At 33.2% G+C, this 23,022-nt stretch overlaps 2 protein-coding genes across 2 annotated transcripts; one reads left to right on the forward strand and one right to left on the reverse strand.

Annotated features, from left to right (window-relative positions):
* The first annotated feature begins 2,463 nt into the window (after positions 1 to 2,463).
* LOC133308845 (uncharacterized protein At5g01610-like) lies at positions 2,464 to 3,555 on the forward strand. The gene has a single exon (XM_061509568.1). The coding sequence runs from the start codon at positions 2,573 to 2,575 to the stop codon at positions 3,071 to 3,073; it is 501 nt and encodes a 166-aa protein (XP_061365552.1). The 5' UTR covers positions 2,464 to 2,572; the 3' UTR covers positions 3,074 to 3,555.
* A 13,422-nt stretch (positions 3,556 to 16,977) lies between these two features.
* On the reverse strand, positions 16,978 to 17,647 carry LOC133308833 (indole-3-acetic acid-induced protein ARG2-like). Its single transcript, XM_061509554.1, has 2 exons — positions 17,503 to 17,647; positions 16,978 to 17,405 (listed from the first exon to the last, which is right to left on the reverse strand). Exons 1-2 carry the CDS (start codon positions 17,574 to 17,576, stop codon positions 17,183 to 17,185), a joined length of 297 nt encoding a protein of 98 aa, XP_061365538.1. The 5' UTR covers positions 17,577 to 17,647; the 3' UTR covers positions 16,978 to 17,182.
* Between the last annotated feature and the right edge of the window lie 5,375 nt (positions 17,648 to 23,022).

Below are 23,022 nucleotides of genomic sequence, written 5' to 3' on the forward strand. Positions count from 1 at the left end.
TGGTAGGGGTGGAGAGTTGAAGCTGTATTCTTCTCCCCCTATGAATATTTTTTCTTTTTGGAGAGACACTTGTAATTACTTGCTGATGGAGCATGCATCTTTTAGCATGCATCAGCTTTCAATATAGTTCTGGGCTAGGCCTGCCATTATTACCAAAAAAAAAAAAGAGCATGAACTTCCTGATTGGGGATTTGCTCCAAAATGGAAATGATGAGAGAGTAATTATAACAATACTGCTCCGTCATTTGGGCCCAACATTCAACCATGTTGGCTCCACGAACCTGACCTAGGCAACGACAATGCTCGGGATCCAACCCTATCAATCGTTGATACCAAAACCAACTTATTATGGGCCTGGCCTAATCCAATTCCATGACCTGACTGACCCAAGTTACCCGAACCAAAACTGGTTCGCCAAGGCTTGATACTGCAAGATAGTCCCTTATAAAAACCACACAAGTCATGATGAGAGACGTTGAGTAAATAGCTCTATCATTTTTATTTTTATTTTGTAGTCTGAAGGCAAAAAACAACCCCAAACAAATCAAATTACAGCAATCGTACGGAAATTACAAATCAAAAGAAAAAACATTCATGATTTTCTTCCTTGTGTCTATCTCTCTTCTAAAATGACATAACTTATGTTATTTAAAATGACAAACACTAAACCCTTAAATTTTTTAGATAATAAAAGTAATCATTACTTACAAGTGTTTAAAGTTAATATAATATTAAGCAAATATAAAAATGTCATACTCACAATTAATTTACAAAAATAAAAGAATATGAATTTTTCCAATTAACTTAAAAATTAAATTAATTAGTAAACTAACAATTAAATTAAATAATTAATCTAAACTGCATGACTCAGAATAAAAGCAAAACTAATCAGAAAACAAAATCTGTAAATTATATTCACTGGTAACCATGCATGGATATATTTAATTTGAATTTTAGAATATATTTAGTTCTATGAAATGCATACCCAAAAAGAAAAAAATTCTACGAAATATCTATGGCCATAAGATCTTATCATAATTAATATATATATATATATATATATTGCAATTTAATTATTAACATAATTCATCTAAAGTAAGATAGGTTGGTTAAATATGACATAAATTATTTACCAGAGTATGAACTATTCAATCCTATACTACAGAGATATTAAACATTATTGTATAACTCATACTTAAAATTATAAGAATTATTCATTTGATTAAAATATTAATTTAAATTTACTAATTACCCACAAGAGAGTTGAAAATAATAATAATTAGCTCTTGACACTTAACAGTCTATAGTTATCTATGTTTTCAAATATAGAATTAAGAAAAATAATCAAAATAAACTAAATTATCCACGGGAAAAGTTAGTTTTTTTTTTGTTTACAAAAAAAAAATCTTTAGAAAAATTATTTTAACTAGCAAGGGAACTAAATACAAGACGGGAGATGAAATCCATAAATTATGTAGTTGTCTTAAATTTGCGGCAACATAGTCCTCAATTTATATCCTTGTCATCGCCTCAGTAATTGTCTAGTAGGTTTCCAATGTATTGAGCGCTGTTTCAATGAGCTCGCGGATTTGAATTTTCTCGTGTGAATCATACAATTTTCTCTTTAATAAGTATTTATAATCAAATAACATGATCACATAATCACTATTTCACATAAAACGATCCAAATGCATGACGTCGCACTTTTCCTCTGTCTAGTTTACTCGTAGCTAGTTTCGGGCTGAACCACATAATTGGATCATCCATGGCACATTTGTGATATCACTCAGCTCGGGCTCACTCTCCTCCAGATGGACGTGGACCTCTACGAGAATTTGCAATTTCAATGACAACAACTTCTATCAGCAAGTCATTTTGACTCCAACATGCATCGGTATCCATAGAAGATGCTTAAACGACTTATTCCAGATTCCCTTCTTCCAACGAATTCTTTAAGAGCATTAATGATAGTTGTTGCTATCAACTTAAATGACTTTTATTTATTTATTTATTATTATCCTTTATTTTGGTAAATATAAGAATTTTAATACTTGCTCCTCTTTCTCGCATAGACAAGACAAATCCATTTTAGCATCAATGGTAGCTCCGAAAAGCTTTGCACGTGCTACGCGAGTTGCACGCATTATTAGAAATATAATAAACATCTTTTTTGGTCTTTAGCAATATCTACGAATCCTTTTTAGTTCCTGGTAATAAAAAAGGACTAAATTGGTCCCTAACACTATGTAAAAAGGGCTACGTTAGTGACGGAGGAGTTGACATAAAAACTAATGTGGCTCTTTTTTCATAATTTTAAAAATCAATCTGATCATTTTTTATTGCCAGAGACTAAAAAAAATTTGTATATATTATCAGAACCAAAAAAGTATTTACTCTTAGAAATATTAACAATATAAAAGGACAAAAGGTTCTATATAGATCTTACCGATTTTGTGTCTCTCTATTTTCTATCGCATAGCCTAACAAATTAAGAAACACTGTATCTCCATTTCACCTGCAAAAACGGGTCAACGCAAATCTCTAGCCAAGTCTTGAGGAGGAGAGTGTTTATATGCATCAAACAAAAGTGTCGATGAGGTCTTTAATTCTATTTCTTTCTGTTGTGGCGTGTGCAACATATGCACACGCGTTAAGGGGGGAACAAGAAAACTTATCAGCCTACGACATTCTTGAGCAATATGATTTGCCAGTGGGTCTTCTACCAAAAGGGGTGACAGGGTATGAGCTAAACGAAAGGAGTGGGAAGTTCAAAGCGTATTTGAATGACACGTGCATCTTCAAAATACGTTCATACGAGCTGAAGTACAAGACAACCATCAGTGGAGTTATCTCGAAAGGAAGCCTGGCCAAGCTGAAGGGTATTACTGTCAGGATTGAAGTGTTGTGGCTCAGAATCATGGAGGTCACTCGCCAAGGTGATGAAATCGAATTCTCTGTTCTTGGTCTCGTTTCCGCTGATTTTAGCGTCAACAGCTTTTCCGAGAGCCCTCAGTGTGGATGTGGATTCCACTGCAATAATTTCCAGATAAAAGGTGATGTTTCTTCTATTTAGATTTGTTTTTGCGCTTCAATTTGGGGAACAGATTATGAGACTGAATACAGATCTATCTTTCTGTTATTATGTTTTTTAATTATCAATTATGATATGATTTGTTTCGTATGAAATTTTTAAACGTTAAAGACAATCATTCAGCCGATATGAATTACCCTTTGTTTTTATTTATTTATGACACATCAAAATCCAGATCAGATCAACATAGTTGATGCTTAGCATAATTTCACTGTGTGATCCTTTAATTAAAGAGCACACCATACCATAGCAGGTGTGTCCTATCCTCAAGTTCAAGATTGTAGGTACAGTTTGATTTAGATTTAAGATCCAGAGGGAGAATGAATGATAGACACATCTTCATTCTTCACCAAAACAAAATTGAGACTGAGAACTCTGTGAAAAGGGAGCATCATTTTTGCTCTTTCCACGCGTCCACCACTAATCTTCATCACTCACCCACCCACCATCACCAGCTTCAACTAACCAAAACCAATTCTATGCTCAATCCTCTTCCTGTTGAGAACCCCACCTTAAGTGGGTATGAGGTCCTTCAATTCCAGTTTAAAAGGAGTTGAAGTGAAGGTGTTATTTCTGTGGCTAAGCTTTGCTACAGTCACTAATGACGAGGACGAGCTCCAATTCTCAGTTGTTGTTGTGGCTTTGATTGTCCAATGTGATTGAAAACCATAAGAACGTGAGCAAGTTCCATGATGTCGTGCTATCTTAATGTAAAAGGTGTTAGAATTTTGGGAAAAGTTTATTTCAAAATCACTTATATTCTTGTGATTTTTTTTTATCATGTATATCTCTGTAATTTGTAAAAAGATATATTTTTTATCACATATTTTATAATTTTTTATTTTTTACAAATCATAAAAATATATGTGATAAAAAAAATCATAAGAGCATAAATAATTATAAAACAAACTACAAGTATATTGGTTAGCTTAAATTTTAACAAGAATATAACATGCGATGTATAATATATTGGACAGTTCTAGATAATAGAACGACAATTCTGATGTGCTCTGTTTGTATTCTACTTGTGTGTTTATTTTATGAAAAGGGTTAGTCTTCTGCTTTAAAGTTATTTCGGTATTTGGAAAAGATATTCATAATCTTCGCCTATTAAAATAGTTCTTAGGTTGTTGTAAGTTCAAATATGTGTTGCACGCAAATCAAACTTGCTGTCGGATGTTTAATTTGTAATTCTGTATATTGGTCGTGGTCCTCATGGAGAAAAAGTTAATGTCTTATAGCTGTAGGCAGCAAGTAGCTACGATTGTCATTCAAGATGTAATTGTTTTCCAAAAACAACGTACGAAGGGGCTTAAATTGAAAGCCCACCCCGCAAAAATCACAATCAATTTGAGCCATCTGGAGTAGGTGTACCCCAGAAAAGACAACAATCCAACACAATAAATATTTCCAATGATCACTTGGCAACTCGGTTCTTTGGGATGTGAGAAGTTTTAAATTATGGTTTTCTTTGGGACATTAATCATAATTGGGAATAAAAACTAGAATAAATACTATTTTTGATCCTCAACAAATTTCACGATATCCGTTTTAGTCCCTAATAAATAAAAAGACCGATCGTAATCCTTAAGAAATTCAAAATGGATCCTTTCAGTTGAAATCGTGGTCCCTCACAAATTCAAAAAAGACTCACAATTAGTCCCTAAAAGGACAAAAATAGGTACATTTTGAATTTTTTAGGAATCACGATAGGTTTTTTTATTTGCTAGGGACTAAAACAGGCATCGTGAAGTTTGCTGAGGACCAAGGTATTTACTCTGAAAACTAATAATTGAGATGCTATTTTGATTTAAAATAAATAATTGAAATAAACTAAATAGCTTTTGGGTATTTTTTAGTTTCTAAGTATCATAATTATTATGTCAAATTGATTTTTTAATTGAAACTTTGAATTAATTACTTGACTGCTTACCGTGTTTGCCACCATACATAATAATGTTGTAGACGACACAATCATCGAATTGTTGATTTAAGCGGGGAAAATAATGCTAAGTTATCTTCTTCTTCTTTTTAAGGGTTCAAAGTTATGTAGTCATGTTCAATTTTTCGTTTCTATTTATCTTTTTAAGAAAAAGATATAAGTTAAAGGGAAAACCAAAAGTTATGTTACAGGAAATTTTGTTTAGCTCCTGCACTCAGATTGGTTTCCGTGCAATGTTTTTTATTTATTTATTTATTTTATTATTTAGCGGGTCCCACAAAAACTTATTTCAGTGACATGATATATGAATCTTCCTGTTACAGGACATTTGCAAAACCCTAAGTTAAAATAGAGTTTTTGGCATAAGGTTTCAATTAATTTAGAGGTTTGCATTTGTCATTTAACATGACACAACAAACTTTCCTACACACACAACATTTTGTGGGGTCCACACTTTTTGAAGAAAAAAAGAAAATTACGGCACGCAAAACAAATCTCTATAACATTACACAATCATTTTTCCTACAACATAACTCTTATAAAACTCATTAATTTAATCGGTAAACTTTTTTTTTCTCATAACCAGTGCCACAAATGGTTCAAGCCCCAAAAAAACAATAAATAAATAGATAGATAGAGAGGAGCGGAATGTAGGATGCAATCTTGCGTTCATCACGGGGGGATAACAGTAATATGGGGGAGGGGATTAAAAAACAATGAATTTTCAAAAGAAATTCAGACGAGGCATTTTAATTTTCACTTCAGTTTTAGAATCCAGGGTGAAATGGAGATTACATAATTGCTCATTCTTATGTGACTTCATGAATGGTACCTTTCACTATGCGTTTTGGATTCATGGATATAATCTTGCTTAATTATTTTCTTTTTTGAGTTTCCTCAAGATGTCTATAATCAATAGCGGAAGACTAATTCCCACTTAGAAATCATTGCTTAATTATTTAATTACATTGTTACTACTGTTATGTTACAGCATAGTAATGGCGTTTTAATTGCTTGTTTATTGCAATACATATGATATGCCCGTGTGAAGCACAAAGTAAATTAATACCAATAGTTGTAGCCCTCTTGGCAACACGGGATGAATAGGTGGAGAGAGAATCTGTATTCCATTCTCACCAAATATAGTTATGGGAGGCACAAAAAGCTTTAATAATAATTAAGCTTCAACTTGATATTAAATTTGGAGTCAACTCATCTTAAATAGATAATTAAGGTCGTTATAAAAAATAAAATTAATTGGCTAAAGAAGGATAAAGAGGAATGCTAGAGAACGAGAAGTAGAGCATGTTCAATATACAATGTTCTCTTGTTGTTTTCAGCTGCCAACTTAAATCTAATTAGAGAATTTTTCCATTTGAGACTTGGGAGCATTGTTGTCAAAAACGCGACTAAAAACGTAAAAACGTATATTTTTACTTTTTTATTGAAGTCATACGTGTCAAAAACATAAGTAAAAATGCTTTTTAGTAAAAGCAGGTAAAAATACCACGTAAAAATGGTAGAAATGCAAGTTTTTACGTTTTACTAGAGGTTGTTGTTGTTACATATTTTATGTCTGTTATGTTAGCTGTTGTTTAATTTAGAATTTAATATAACTTAGAGCAAATAGGATTTGTTGATTGTGTTTTGATTTAGAATTTAATGCAATTTAGAGCACATAAGATTTGTGCATATTTTTAGTTGCTATTTCATTTAGAATTTAATATAACTTAAAGCATATAAGAGCTGATTGCGTTTTGTTAGGAGATAAATATTATGAGTTGGTTACAGGTTCTCGCCAATTCAAATTGATTTATAATTTGCAATTCAGCAGCCTATTTATGGGCAATGCTCCAATGAAATGAGCAAGAATGTAGATACCAACTTTTTTTCTCGCTTTTACTTAGACCCAAATGTTGAATCGGGTAATAACTTTTGACCCATGAACCCGATGTTATTTTGAGGACATGCAACTGATGCAAGATGATGTGTTTGATTTGAATCAATTGATATAATTTAGCAGTTGTTAAACTTTATGATTTTGATGTCTTGAAACTTGGTTGTAGGAGTTGTTAAACTGTTTTTGTGTTTTTTGACTTATGATTTATATAGTTATATGACTCATATCGTTTAAATATAAAGTTATTCATTGAATTTTGAGTAGTGTTAATGTGATATATTAATATATATATATATATATATATATATATATATATATATAGAGAGAGAGAGAGAGAGATAAGATCCTTTGACACCAATGTCAAATTTGAAATTTTACACCTCATCTATCTCATTTGAAAGCCATTAGATCAAAAAAGATCAATGACTCAGATTTGTAAACATGTGACACCATTAATCTTTTTTGATCTAACGGCTCTCAGATGAGGTGTCAAATTTTAAATTTGACACTGGTGTTAAAGGATCTTACCTGATATATATGTGTGTGTAAAAAATATATAAAAACTTTATGTTCCGTGTCGTTTTTACGATTTACGTTTCTACTATCCCCTTCCATTTCTACGTAAAAACTTGATTTTGATAAACATTGCTTGGGAGATGTCGTAGTAGGATTTCAGAATAATCATTTAATGAATCCCTCGAATCACAATCACAGCTTCTCACATATAAGTAGATTTTTGGTGCAACGAGATTAGGTACTCTCTTACTAAAAATTGAAAAAAAGGGATATGGAAGAAAATAACTATAAAGGTAAAGATAATAAAATTATATTATTTTTTTCATATTTGATAAAGGATGTACCGAGTGGTCGATACATCCTTAGTATCGAAAATATTTTTCGCACACATACCTCAAGCTGGATTAGGTTTCTCGATTTTAAAGTTTCATAACTCGAGTCTCAACCCGATATTGATTAGGTTTAAGTCTGAAGATCAACTTGCAGATGTGTTAACTAAAGCTGTGTCAGGGAAAGTCTTTGAAGATTTGATTGGCAAGTTGGGCATGATAAACATTCACGCACCAACTTGAAAGGGAGTGTTGAAAAGAAGTTTTGAATTTAAAATATTGTTTTTATTAGATAAGAATAGGCTAGTCTAAATGTGATCTGAATGTTAGTAAATATTGTTTTATTAGATAAGAATAAGATCTGATTGTTAGTATTTTGTAGATAGTTGTCTATTCTTATGATATGTTTGTTATACCATCTTATATATAAACTATTCAGGAGGAGGAAATAAAATAAGAAGAATGTTTATTCTGTGTATATGATGTTGCCTTTTTAACTCTCTCTCTCTCTATATATATATATATATATGGTAAAATCATTGCTGCAGCCGCTTTACGTATAGCAACAACGACAGATGTATGGTTATGATTCTTCGCATTTAATGTTTTCGAGTATATATATGGCAAGTATTTGATTGGTGTACGTACAGCAGCTGCAGAAATATAAATCCATATATATATATAGGGAAAAGTATTTCTACAGCAACTTTAGGTAAGTTTATCTACAGCTGCTATTTTTAACTATGTTCGAGAGAACATAGTTATAACGTTAAAGTTGCTCTTTTCTCTTCTCCACGTCAGCAAAAAAATTCTGAAAAGTAACTGAGGAGAGAGAAAGAAGAGCAACTTTAACGTTATAAGTATGTTCTCTCAAGAGAACATAGTTAAGCAGCTGTAGATAAACTTATCTAAAGTTGCTGTAGAAATGTTTACCCTATATATATATATATATATATATATATATATATATATATATATATATATTTATTGTGGAGATCAATAATTCATTCTTAGGTTGGAAAACCTCAACCAGTGCTAGATGGAGGTAGATGCAGCTCGTCTGGTTTTAAAGTTCGGTATGTATGGTAACTAAGGGTATCGCATGATGCTCTAAAAATTTTGAGTTTGAACATCGGAGTTTTATTAGAGGGCAATTGCATAGAAGTCGTCTCAATTAAAAAAGTGAAAACAGTGAATGGTTCTGATTCTTCTGAAGAAAGAAGGTTCTATCTTTGCACAACATCTTTCCGGGCTGTAAGGTATCAGATACAAAGGAAAGAAGAAAGGAAGATTGAAAGAAAAGTGAAAACAGAGAGAAGCTGTATGTTGAATAAACTGAGATATTAATCTCTTAATGAATTGCATTGAGTTAACCAATATATATACAAGACTCAAGGCTAACTGAATGGTAAGTTAAAACTAACTAGCTAAAGATACGGAACTTGTTAGAAGTTAGTTACACTTAGTTAGTCTTTCATTCCCCCACAAGTTCAGTATCTAAGGATCGAAGACTGAGCTTGTCTCTTAGTTCAAGAAACTTTGATCTTGTTACTGCCTTTGTAAGTCCATCTGCTATTTGATCAGAGGATGGGACATGATGTACAGAAATCGATTTGTCCAGTACCTTCTCACGAACAAAATGCAAGTCCAATTCAAAATGCTTTGTCCTTGAATGAAAGAGAGGATTGGCTGTGAGGAGAACAGCACTTAGATTATCACAATAGATGTTGGGAGTTTGTGGCAAAGTGATTCTGAGTTCAGATAGTAGGGACTTGATCCACATGATCTCAGCAACTGTTGCAGCTAGACTTCTGTATTCAGCTTCTGTACTTGATCTACTCACAACTTGTTGTTTCTTGCAAGACCATGACACTAAATTCCCCCCAAGAAAGACACAAAGTCCAGAAGTAGAGCGTCTGTCATCTATATCAGAGCCCCAGTCAGAATCACAGTAGGCTTGAAGGTGAATGTGTGAGGAAGGAGAAATAACCAGTCCTAGGTGTTGAGTGCCACTGAGGTATCGAAGAATTCGTTTAACAGCTTGCCAATGATTATCAAGAGGAGACTGCATAAATTGGCATACTTTATTGACACAAAAGGAAATATCAGGGCGAGTTACAGTTGCATATTGGAGAGCACCTACAATGGATCGATATAAAGAGGGATCATGGAAAGGAGTTCCATCTCTAGAAGAGAGTTTCAAACTGGATACCATAGGTGTAGGTAGAGATTTACAAGTTGTCATTCCTGCCTTCTTTAACAGATCTGCTATATACTTTGATTGAGTCAAATGAAGTACACCATGGGATGAAGTCTTAACTTCAATACCAAGAAAATAGTGAAGATTGCCTAGATCCTTGAGAGCAAAGGCATTGTTGAGAGACTTGATGAGTGCCGATATAACAATGGAAGATGAACCTGTGATGAGAATGTCATCGACATAGACCAGCACATAAGTCGTGGCTGATGCAGTGATTGAAACAAACAGGGAAGAATCACACTTGGTGGCAGTAAAACCAAGTTGTATTAAAGTAGTGGTTAACTTCTCATACCAAGCTCTAGGGGCTTGTTTGAGCCCATAAAGGGCTTTACCCAATCGACATACTAGAGAAGGATCAGAAGCAGAAAATCCAGGTGGTTGAGACATGAAAACTTCCTCAGCTAGATCACCATTGAGGAATGCATTATTTACATCTAGCTGACGTATAGGCCATCCTTTGCAAAGAGCAAGAGTAAGAACAATTCTGATCGTGGCTGGCTTGACAACAGGACTGAAAGTTTCAGTATAATCCACACCCTCACGTTGGTGGAACCCTTTAGCAACTAGCCTTGCTTTGTATTTGAGTATAGAACCATCTGGATTGTACTTTATCCTAAAAACCCATTTGCACCCTATAGGTTTTCTGCCAGAAGGAAGAGATACAAGATCCCAAGTCTTGTTTCTGATGAGAGCATCATACTCATCTTGCATAGCATGAGGCCAATTGGGATCTGCCATTGCTTGAGTTACAGTTGTGGGTTCAAGGGAAGCAGAAAATAATTTTGGTTTGAAAACCCCTGCCTTTGCTCGAGTAGTCATAGGATGTCTATTAGCTACTGGAGGAGAGGCAGTAGATGCACTAGGTGAAGCTGCAAGGACTGGAGGAGATGTAGTTGATGCAATAGGTGAGGCACATGGGAACCTGCAATTAAGGTCAGTAACAGGTGCAGTAGTTGAAAAAGTGTGAATAGCTGGTACAGTAGCTGATACAGTATCATTGGAAATAGAATTAGTAGATAGTTCAGCATGTGTGTCATTCGAAGACATGAGAGGTGCAACAGTGGGAATACAAGGAACTGACATGTGAGTAGATATAGAGGAAGTAGGTATTGTGGAAGGTACAGTGGATAAAGGTGGATGATTAAATGGAAACTGTTGTTCATCAAACAACACATGACGTGAGTAAATGACTTTACCTGATGGTGTAAGGCATTTATATCCTTTGTATGAAGGATTATAGCCTAAAAAGGTACTTGGTGCAGACCTATAGTCCATTTTATGAGAATTGTATGGTCTTAGATATGGATAGCACCTACAGCCAAAAATTCTTAGGAAGGAGTAATCTGGTTCCTTATTAAACAGAACCTTACATGGTGATTTATTTTGAAGACTAGAGGAAGGTAGGAGATTTATTATGACAGAGGCAGAAATGAAGGCATCCTCCCAATATTTCTTTGGCAAATGAGAGGCTGCTAACATGGATAATCCCATTTCAACAATGTGGCGATGCTTTCTTTCAGGGGTGCCATTCTGTTGGTGGATATAGGGACATGTGAGTCGATGAATAATTCCATGAGTTTGAAGAAAAGGTTTGAGAGCAAGATACTCTTTGGCATTATCAGTCTGCAAGCATTTCAGTTTTGTATTGAGTTGAACTTCTGCCATTGTTTTGAAATGAGGAAATATAGATTGCACTTGTGATCTGGACTTCATAGGATATAGCCATGTATATTTGCTAAAGGCATCAACAAAGCATATATAGTATTTGGAGCCATTTGTGCTATCTATGGGAGCTGGACCCCAAATATCTGTATAAACCAATTCGAGTGGTGTGTGATAGACAGTATTAGAGGTAGTAAAGGGGAGTTGATGCATTTTTCCCATACAACATGCACAACACAAAGGTGGTTTTGTATTATTGAATGGAATTTTACAATGAGAAAGTACAGATTTTACAGTTGAAAAGGAAGAGTGGCCTAATCTGCTATGCCATAGTTCTAATACAGAACCAGAATCAGAATGACATTTATTGTGTATGGACTGATCTGCAGTTTGCACTTAATAAGCTGAGTGCTTGAAAGACTTTATTGAATTTGCTCCATCAAAGGCATAAAGACCACATTTAAGTTTTCCTTGGAGAACAATCTCCTTGGTAGCCTGAGATTTCACAAAACAATTATTAGCATGGAATTCAAAGAAAACATGATTATCCCTGGCAAATTGTGATACACTTAGGAGGTTCTTCGAAAGACCAGGTACATGGAGCAGATTAGGTAAAGAAAAGGATAAAGAATTGGAAGAGGATTGTAAAATTGAATTACCAACATGCTGAATTTTCATACCTAATCCATTACCTATTTGAACTGTATCTGAACCTTTGTATGTAGTCTTTGACAGCAAGTTTGATGCATCAGGAGTGAAGTGGTTTGAAGCTCCTGAATCAGGATACCACGTTGGATCAAAGACTGAATAGAATTCAGAGGTGCTGTCATCTTGATGAGCAGATGGACTGTTTCCAGTAATTGCAACATTTGCTTGCAAGTTTGGAAGTGAAGATTCACCACGTTCTGACCTGCTGTTGAAAGGATTTGGAAATCCCTGATTGAACCTGTTGTAGCATTCCCATGCTGTATGGCCAGGTTTGCCACATAGCTGGCATTGAGGTCTTCCACTATGCTGCAGATTGTGTGTTCTCCCTCCATATCTGCCATATCTGCCTCTAAAATTATTGAAGCGACCTCCTCTGTTGAAGTGTGAAGGATACCTCCCAGCATGTGATCCATAAGGTTTTCTAACATTCATTTGCGCCAGATTGGCTTGCATCAGGCCAACATCAGTTTTTCTGTGTTTTTCCAGGCGTTCTTCTTGAGCCATAAGAAGAGCCTCTATTTCATTTATAGAGTATGGATCAGATCTTGAAATGACAGATGTGATAAATGCATCATATTCTTCACCAAGACCATCAAGAATGGCATCGATGTGATCTTCTGGAGTAATTGAAGCACCTGTAGCTGCTAACGAGTCGACTATTTTCTTGATCTGAAGTATGTAGTTTGAGACAGTAGAGTCTTTCTTGATGTTCTTTAGCTGAATTTTCAATTGTTTTACTTTGGATCGAGTTTGAGAGGTGAAGAATTCCTCTAGCTTGATCCAGACTTGATAAGAGGATTGGCACCCAACCATCCTTGTATGTAAGGATTCAGACATAGATGCAAGAAGCCAAGACATTAGCAACTGATCTTGTTGTGAAGATTGATCTGCTTCATTGGTGATGAACCTCTGCAGATTGAATCCTCTAATTGTTGCCATGGCTTGCTGTTTCCAAGGAAGAAAGTTACCTTCATCCAATTTGAATGACACTGGATTGGAGAAGGTGTGAAGAGCAGATTGTGACACAGCATTAGTACTATCTGCAGAATTCTGAGCAGGTTGAACGGGTTGAGTTTCTGTTGGTTGAGTCTCTGTTGCAGAAGCGTTGGTTTCCATGGATCAAAAAAAAAAAAAAGGAAGCTCTGATACCATGTAAGGTATCAGATACAAAGGAAAGAAGAAAGGAAGATTGAAAGAAAAGTGAAAACAGAGAGAAGCTGTATGTTGAATAAACTGAGATATTAATCTCTTAATGAATTGCATTGAGTTAACCAATATATATACAAGACTCAAGGCTAACTGAATGGTAAGTTAAAACTAACTAGCTAAAGATACGGAACTTGTTAGAAGTTAGTTACACTTAGTTAGTCTTTCACGGGCCTTTTGACTGGCTTTTTGAGTTTGTCTACAATTGTGAATCCAATTTTTTTGACCTGATTACAATATGATGATCATTGTATCTAAAGAATCATTTAAATCCAAAAATTTAAGCCAGGCCCATAAATGATTTAAATCCACATGAAAACGATATCCAAATGCGTTCACACTTACACAGCATATGAAAGTAATGAAGGTACCTAGATAGCGGGTTAGTAGGCCATTGAATGTTCATTTGTATGGTGATTGGTGTAATGATTCCTTCCCCCAAGTCCCGATTCCCGAAATCAAACCTCCTTGCAAAGTTTCTCTTCAGCATCATGATAAATCCAAAATAGAGGTCTCAATTAAGTATTGCTGTCTATTATGCCTCGAGCGTCTGAAATATCATATTAGTCCCTTAGAATCAAAGCCGTCAATGTTGAAAGTTATACTTTCACTTCTTTTTCGCTTCTTCATACTTCTCCCTTCCTATGAGATTCCTTTTTGAATCCCATACGTTTGGTCCCCTTGTGGGCACTGTCTGTCTGTGTCACCATCGCTACAAACTTATGGGGTTTCCAATTAGGATTAATTTATTAAACGGGGTTGAATATTTCACTCGGAATTTTTCTGTCCATTCTTCGTGCAAACATGACTTGGTTCACTAAGTTTGTTCACCTCCAACCCTTTTCAGGTAGGTTTCCATCTGAACTTTAGGAGATAACAAGCTGCATATCATTATATAATTTGAAAATTCTGCACCGCTGTTGGTGGCTGGTGAGTCAGATATTTTTCATTCGATTCAATGGTGCCTGTCACAGTGTCAATTGATCTCCACTTTTCCTTAGTTAGTTTAGCGGATATACTTGCCAAAAACGATACCTAATCAGAAATTTTGCTCAAAGTACGGTTGAAAGTATTATATATTTGGCAGTTCAATCAAACATTCAATGCATAGTTAAAATTAGATTGCATTGAATAATTTGTTGATACTGCTGATGAATTACGGAATAAGCACACACCAAATCAAAGAAAGTTAAAAGGTTTGGCTGTTTAGCCATAATACATAATAGCTGGTTTTGTTTTTCTCCTTTGACACGAAAGGAGAAATTTTCTCAGAGACACATGATTCAGGTGAGTTCCACCAACAAAAAATAAAATAAAATAAAATCAAAGCACATAACCCGATGTATATGTGGCATGAGAAATATCTTCAAAGAAAGTATTTCCCTTACATAATAATAGTTGAATTCAACGAGTTAAAGCGAATATACGCATCATAAGGAATGATCTTCTCCAATTATGCATTGAATGTGAAGCAAATTAATTTCTGATACGACATACCCAAAAGCTTATGGTGGAAGATTAATTTCAAGTTGAACCAAAAATTGGTATACCAGACTTCTCGTCATATTCTTCTTTTGTTCTCCAATTGGAGTTAAAAACAAAGTAGTACTAGTTGAGACATTGTTTATTGTTTTGGCAACAAGTTCAGCTTTATCCACGTGCATATGCGTTAGAAAATGGAATCCACCGGACTATTAAAATCGTGTTTGTTCCTTGCTTGGGGTACTTCAAGATTACTAGAACACTGCCTGCATGTTATATATGCCTGCCCTTGCCATTTGCCGCGACTATCAAATTCTTTAATAACGAATAATATTTGTTTTATTGATCTGTATGGTCCAACCCGGAATCTATGATTCTATCAACACAAGTCACTCATCTTAAACTTACTTGCCGCACACGCTTCGTCTTTTTTGTTTTTATGATTGAAAAACATGCCTGTGGGCTGTGTATATAAAAATATGGGAGAGGTTATAGTTACTATCTCTTTTTCTTACTACTTCTTATTACCAAATATTAACTGTTGATTTTCGTTAATCTAACGGTTATGATTTATTGAAAATTAATAATTAATTAATAAATATGACCCAATAAATTGTAACTGTTAGATTGGCGAAAATCAACGGTTAAGATTTGGTAGTAAGAAGTAGTAAAAAAGAGAGGTAGTAACTATAAACTCCCCTAAACATATATATCATTTTTATTTTCCAATATATATATATATATATATATATATATATATATATATATTATTTTAAAATAAACTACTATAATTTATTTAAGGATTTCAATTTTCTCATGCAGTAGAAAAAAAAATTTCTTATACTATAAATACATCTTGTGTAAGACCAACATCTATTAAAAAATATTTGCATGAAAATAATAAGATAAAAATTTCTCTTACAACATAAATAAATTTTTCCATTTATTTAATAGTACTTGCCAACAAAACTGGAGTTGTTTCCCATTTGCATTTGAGCTCTTTTCTCCTTCATTTCCGTTACATTTTATTTCAACACGTGAAAGCAAGAGAGATAAAATCCGATAATCTATCATGTTTTCGTGTCAAATCATTTGCTTCTTAAATTCTTCATCGGTTAATTATACGCAAGTATCCTCTAATGTGTTTTATATCATAAAAAATAATAATAATGCAATATTCGGTATGGAATATCAAGTTTGTAAGTGTGTGTATACCTAATTAATCATAAATAGAATATGATTTTGAGAAAGGTTAAACTTATTATCAATTAAGTTTATCACCTCTTTTTAACTCTTTTACAATTTGTTTAAAATAAAATTTGTTAATTTAATTTTATCCGAAGACTATAAAAGAAATAACTTACTTGATGGTAAATCTTCCTCTGTTTTGTTTATAATTTGTATATTATAGTTTCAAATAAAGGAAAAAGTCTTAATTTTTTACTTCGACTTATATTATAAATTGACATCCATAAACATTCCGATCATATTATTTGTGAATAAAACTTAATTTATACACGTTCATAAAAACATTTATATAATTTAAGAACAATTTGCTTAATATTTTATTTTTTAATTTGTAAGTACCCATAGTTATCCAGTTTCACATATTATGTTGAGTGTTAGTAATAATTAATAAGGTTAAGGGAGATTGTTATGTACTCTCAACTCTTGGAGTACAATTACAAGAACTTCCTAAACCAGTTTATGATATGCAAGCTATAATCTCATCACACTAAAATGTATTTTGAAGAAGCTTGTCGTATTCAATAAGATTATAAGACATTGTGCTTTTCATTAACTGATAATCCTCATTCTACTCATTTATTTAAAAAAAATAAAAACGAAATTACACCTGGCGCAGATAAATGGACAAGGAAGAAACCACAAAGGGGAATCAAGAATTCTCTTTAATCAAGTAGAGGACAGAGTACATCAACATCAATATTCTATGGCCATTAAGATTAAAAGAATCACCCGATGTTTTGTTAAACCATCCGAGGCCGATCTCGAAAGCTCAAGAAACCTACCGCTAACATAACCAATCCCAGTTTTTTTCTTTTTTAATTAATTAAATTGGTAGAAATTAGTTGTTGAATTTTTTGCCCAGAAGCGTGGCGCGCAATTCGGCGACATCAATATCCTTAGTGTTCTCAGGTTTGTAATAACCAGTGACAGGATCAGGCACCCACGAAACCTTGTATGTGGAGGCTCCCTTGTCTTCCCCTGACTTGGGTGTCATCTTGCCGCTTATGGAGGAGGTAACTCCTCCCCTTGTTGCGCTTTCTGTTGCCGCCGCGTACCCACGTCTGTTCAATAACCATTTATTAAAATCATGTCATTCACAAATTAACAATTTAATAGTCATAAGTATCAATCTAAATACAAGTGAAAATGTTACGGTACCTGGCTAGAGCGTTTGAGAATCCGTCAAGGACAAGACCAGAGAGAAGCTTAGCGTTAGGGAAAGAGCGAGCCATTGGTGATTTAAATCAAAATAAAAATCAATGAGAGAAATTTGTGAAGATGTTAACTCTCTTTTAGACGGCTTTTAAGTTGGGATGCAGAGAGAAGAGGCAGGGGGTGGTTTTTATAGGGCAGTGGAAAGAGAAGGGGACGCGTTAACTAGGTTGTATTATTTTTTTTTTATTTTTTTTTTGGAAATTTGGTTGTATTATTATTAAGCCAGAATACTAGCCGCGTCAAAGTATTGAACTTGCTGTCACGTCTTCTTGGAGCCGTTTATTTATTTTTAAGGAAATGAAATGACCCGCCACTAAATTGGTTTTGCTTTATGGCGAAGTTTCAATTCAATGTGAGTTATGTCTCGTAAGATTTAAACTTCAAGTTGTTCAATAAATTGAAACTTCCAGAAGTTGTTCTATAATTATAAAGAATTCTTATTGACTATTTAAATTATTATATATTATAATCTTTTATAAAACAAATACATTTTTATCATAATTTTACATTTTTTTATTTATCCAATAGTAATATGAATATTTATGAAGAATGGTAAGTAACTGATAAATTTTTACTCCATAATTATCATATTATTAGCAAGCATATCATTCAGGCTTTTTGACCAATATGGTTTTTTTTTTGGAATTTTAATATATCAATTTAGTATTTGATTCTCTATAATTATCAATGGAAGCCATTTAGTATTGTGGGGGTCAGCGGTACGAATAAATCTTTGGTACTACTGTTGTACCTAGATTAAGTGTATTCCATGAATGAGAGCTTTACACATCAGAGGAGAGAAAAAAAAATTGACAGAAAAAAAATATTTTAACCTACATATAATATTTTTATTGGTGGGATGCACTGAATCTTTGATACAACAGTAGTACCAAAGATTTATTCCAGCAGTACACAGTGCCATGACTCTCCTCGACACTCACATATTTTTTTAATTTTTTTAAGTGAGTATCGTGATGTCTCTCTGACACTCACATGATTAATTGTGCTACGTGACATGTTAGTTTCGTTAATGTAAAACTTCAAAATAACATAATTTTTGACATGAGTATTGAAATAGATTTTTTTTTTATTTCACCTAATTTTTTGATGTCTACGTAATGACATATCACTTGACATATTTTATCTCTAGTAAACATATTTTGAATTTGTAATAATTATTAAATAATAATCACACCGCTTTATGCATGCGGCATCCCCATTGAAATTATACTCAAGTAATAATTACTTCTAGAATAAGAAGCACTTAAAATATCCCAAGGGCAAAGTAGTGTTTTAAAATCTCATCCCATCTTTCGGGTTGACCCGGGTCAACCCTGACCCATCTCCTCTGAGGGTTTGGGTCACAAGTTGGACCTTATATGCACATCGATTCCTTCGACCTCCAAAACCTGACCGGGTTTCAGTGACTCCCGAGTCAGAGAGGGGTCAAAGGGGGCCACTGCATGTTTTTTTTTTAAAGAAAATTCAATGAAACAACATCGTTTTATTAAAAAATAAAAATAAAAATGCTTGCAAACCTAAATCTAATCGTTCTCTTCTCTCCCACCGACCTAGACTTGTGGTATCTTGGTACTTTGGTATCATTAGAATACGAGTTTTGTACTTTGATATCTTGATACTTTAATTAGGTTGTGTAATATTGATTTGTGGTTGTAATTGGTGAATTATGTTAAGTATATTTTAATTTTTTGATGATTGGTGATTTGTTTTTTAATATTTTCATATAGGATAGATATATTTATATTTTTTTAATATATAAAATCGAGTCAGTAACTTCATGATCTTCCGATTGAACCCGTAACCCCATAATCCTTGACCTCAGCCGAGTCGATGACCGGATCGAATTTTGAAACACTGATGCAAAATCGATATTGAGGGCGGCAACTAAAGATAATCGACGGTGGAAAAGTGATTGCGGAATCAGAATCGTCCAGGTGGCGGCTTCGTCAATGGAAAGGAAGACTTAGTCGTGAGTCGTGAGTCGTGAGTTACAAGTCATCAAGTCAATAGTGGTGGATATACGAGTGAGCTGAACTTGGTCTTTCTTTTGACACAGCCTTTTCTAGTCCCTTCCACAACTAGTTGTCGTAGTTGATTAGTGTTTGCAACTGTGCAAGTCATGAATAACATGTGCATTATTAATGGTCAATAGGCATCTCCAAAGGCCAAACTTTATGAGAACTTTCCCAACCCTCTCGCGCCAAGTGGATACGTACTATTCCTTTTGCGTAATCGATGGGACTTTTTCCAATCCATTACGACCGTGATTTCAAATATTTGATTCTCCATTTTGATGGTTTAGGATTCTGTCTTTTAAAGTTTACTCAAATTTATTTAAATAATAATAGATTCTAATATAATTTTTTTTCTCATATCATAAAAATATCATGAGAAGATGTTAATCCATTCAATAATATATGAACCAACGAAAGGCTAAACACTAGCAAGGAAATGAGGGATTGAACTTTAGGTAGGAATTTTGTTACGGTCGAGAGATATCATAAAAATTTATTGAAAGTCATCACTTATAAATTTAAATCTTTGGGTTGCAATGAGAGCCGACATGACTTTATCTTCATGACCTCATTTTATTAATAAAAAATAATAATTATAGAGTTTCTTAATACAAGTAGGTCCACTTGATGCATCATTCACCTTTAAGTCCAATAAATTCTCTTATGAGGAGGCATGTTAGAGAAATATAAAATTATTATTAATATTGTTTCATCCAATAGTTTAAATTTTTGGATTGAAATGGTTCTTTACATAATTTCGCCTCTTACTTTTTAGTGAAATTAAGTCAGCACAAGGATGAATCCAAAAAATGAACTTGTATAATATCTACACTTTAAACTCAAACGACTCTTACATGACGGAGTGTGTTAGAGATTATAATGTAAAATCATTGAAAACTCATTACTTACAAACTTAAGTTGTTATGTAAAATGGTTGTTTAACAAGGTCGGTGACCATGGGTCACGAATTCAATCCTTAGTGCCTCCCATTTTATAATGGAATTAAATAACCACAAGAATCTTCACTCCCTCCACTTTATAGTGAAATTAAATCAGACAAGATAGAACCAAAAAATGGACCCGTGCAACATCAACGCTTTTAAATTCAAAGGTTTTTTGTGTGAAAGGATATGTTAGAGAGATATAATATAGAACCATTAAAAGGGCAAATAAATTAATTTATTGCTTTTTTAATAAAAAAATTACGAATAAGTAGTCGTTTTGAAATTAATTACAAAAATATAACAGTCAAACACGCCCCACAGAGGCGTGACTGGTTGGAGAGAGACACGCCACATCTGGGCGTGACCAAGGAGAGAGACACGCCCCATCTCGGCGTGTTTCACCAGGTGTTGCCACGTGGCACAAAAGTCAACAGTTTGACCGTAAAACTTTGGAAGTCCATAACTTTTGACTCGGGTATCCGAATTAGGTAAAAAAATTTGATTCCACATAACTTTTTGATATTTACGTAATAACACCTCATTTGGCATATTTTGTCTCTCACAAAAAAATTGAATTTACAACAATGATACCATAAAAACGTTTAAACTCAAATTAATAAGCAGAAAATCATTGTTATGATTAGAAACATTCATAATAAAGATCCTTATGATTATGGTAAGTTATGATAAGGTTAATTATGTATGTTATTGGGATATATATTAAAAATTTGAATGAAGAATTTTATAAAATTTATAATTTTATTCGGTTAACATCTGTCGGTGACAGAATATCGAATAATTTATATTAAAAAGTTAAGTGAGTGCTTTTCGTTTTATTTTGATTTTTAAGTTTTTGTTCATGATTATAAAAATGTTAGATTATTTTTAGTAATAATTATAAGGTAACAAAGTCATGTCATTTTTAGTAAATTATGTTAGATTATAAAGTTTTTGTTCATTTTTAACATTTTTATAATCATGAACAAAAAGTTAAAAATCAAAATAAAACGAAAAGCACTCACTTAACTTTTTAATATAAATTATTCGATATTCTGTCACCGACAGATGTTAACCGAATAAAATTATAAATTTTATAAAATTCTTCATTCAAATTTTTAATATATATCTCAATAATATACATAATTAACTTTATCATAACTTACCATAATCATAAGGTTCTTTATTATGAATGTTTTTAACCATAACAGTGGTTTTCTGCTTATTAATTTGAGTTTAAACGTTCTTATGGTATCATTGTTGTAAATTCAAATTTTTTTTGTGAGAGACAAAATATGCCAAATGAGGTGTCATTACGTAGATTTCGAAAAGTTATGTGGAATAGTAAAAATTACCTAATTCGGATACCCGAGTCAAAAGTTATGGACTTTCAAAGTTTTACGGTAAAATTATTGACTTCTGTGACACATGGCAGCACCTGGTGAAATACGCCTAGATGGGGCGTGTCTCTCTCCTCGGTCACGCCCAGATTGGGCGTGTCTCTCTCCAACTTGGTCACGCCCCATGTGGGCGTGACTCACGCATAGGTCACGCCCCACATGGGCGTGTTTCTCTTTATTGAAACACGCCCTATGTGAGCGTGTTTGACTGCTATATTTTCGTAATTAATTTCAAAACGACTATATTTTTGTAATTTTTTATTAAAAAAGCAATAAATTAATTTTTTTTGCCCCATTAAAAGTCCATTACCTAAGTTTAAGCTTTTGAGTTAAAATAGTAATTTACAAAGTTCTTAGATATAAACCTCTAACCATAAAATTTATGTAATTTAGTAAAATAAGTTCAACAAAATTATATGTGAATGTAATAATTTATATCATTTCTAAATCCTAAAACTCATTTTAATTACGGGTTTAAATTTAATGCACACATAAATTTATATCTTAATTAAATCATTAAAAATAAATATTAAATAAAAACATTAAAAGATTAATATTCTAAAGTTTAAAATATTTAATAATTTATTGTATATACAACTTCAATGATTATTTTAAAGTATGAAGTTATTGCAAGGGAATAAGATAAGTTACTTATTACCTAATTTAATGTATAGTTTACTAATATATTACAAACATGCATATAAGTACCATAATATATTGTATACCAAAAAAAAGTACCATAGTATATTTAACGCCAAGATTGAGAAGCTTGATATGTTCTATGGGATGGACAGCTACAATTATATGTTAATATAGTTAGAAAAGTTAAAAAATTATTTTAACCCAAAATCTTAAGGTGTTAGGAGATTGCATTTTTAATACTTTTATATTATTATCTAACACACTTCCTCATGCAAGAGTTCTTTGGGCTTGAAGCGTGGATATGACACAAGCTCATTGTTGGTCTGTCTTGTGCTGCACAAATCCAATTTTTTGGTTTACCTTGTGTGTAACACACTGTATATATCTGGTAATGTTATTATGTTATCGTATTAAGCTGCGCTTAATTAAAATTGCAGAATATCT

This window comes from Gastrolobium bilobum, unplaced genomic scaffold (genome assembly GCF_033153095.1).
Source record: "Gastrolobium bilobum isolate Gb01-03AN ecotype WA unplaced genomic scaffold, APGP_CSIRO_Gbil_v1 utg15473, whole genome shotgun sequence".
Taxonomy (NCBI): domain Eukaryota; kingdom Viridiplantae; phylum Streptophyta; class Magnoliopsida; order Fabales; family Fabaceae; genus Gastrolobium; species Gastrolobium bilobum.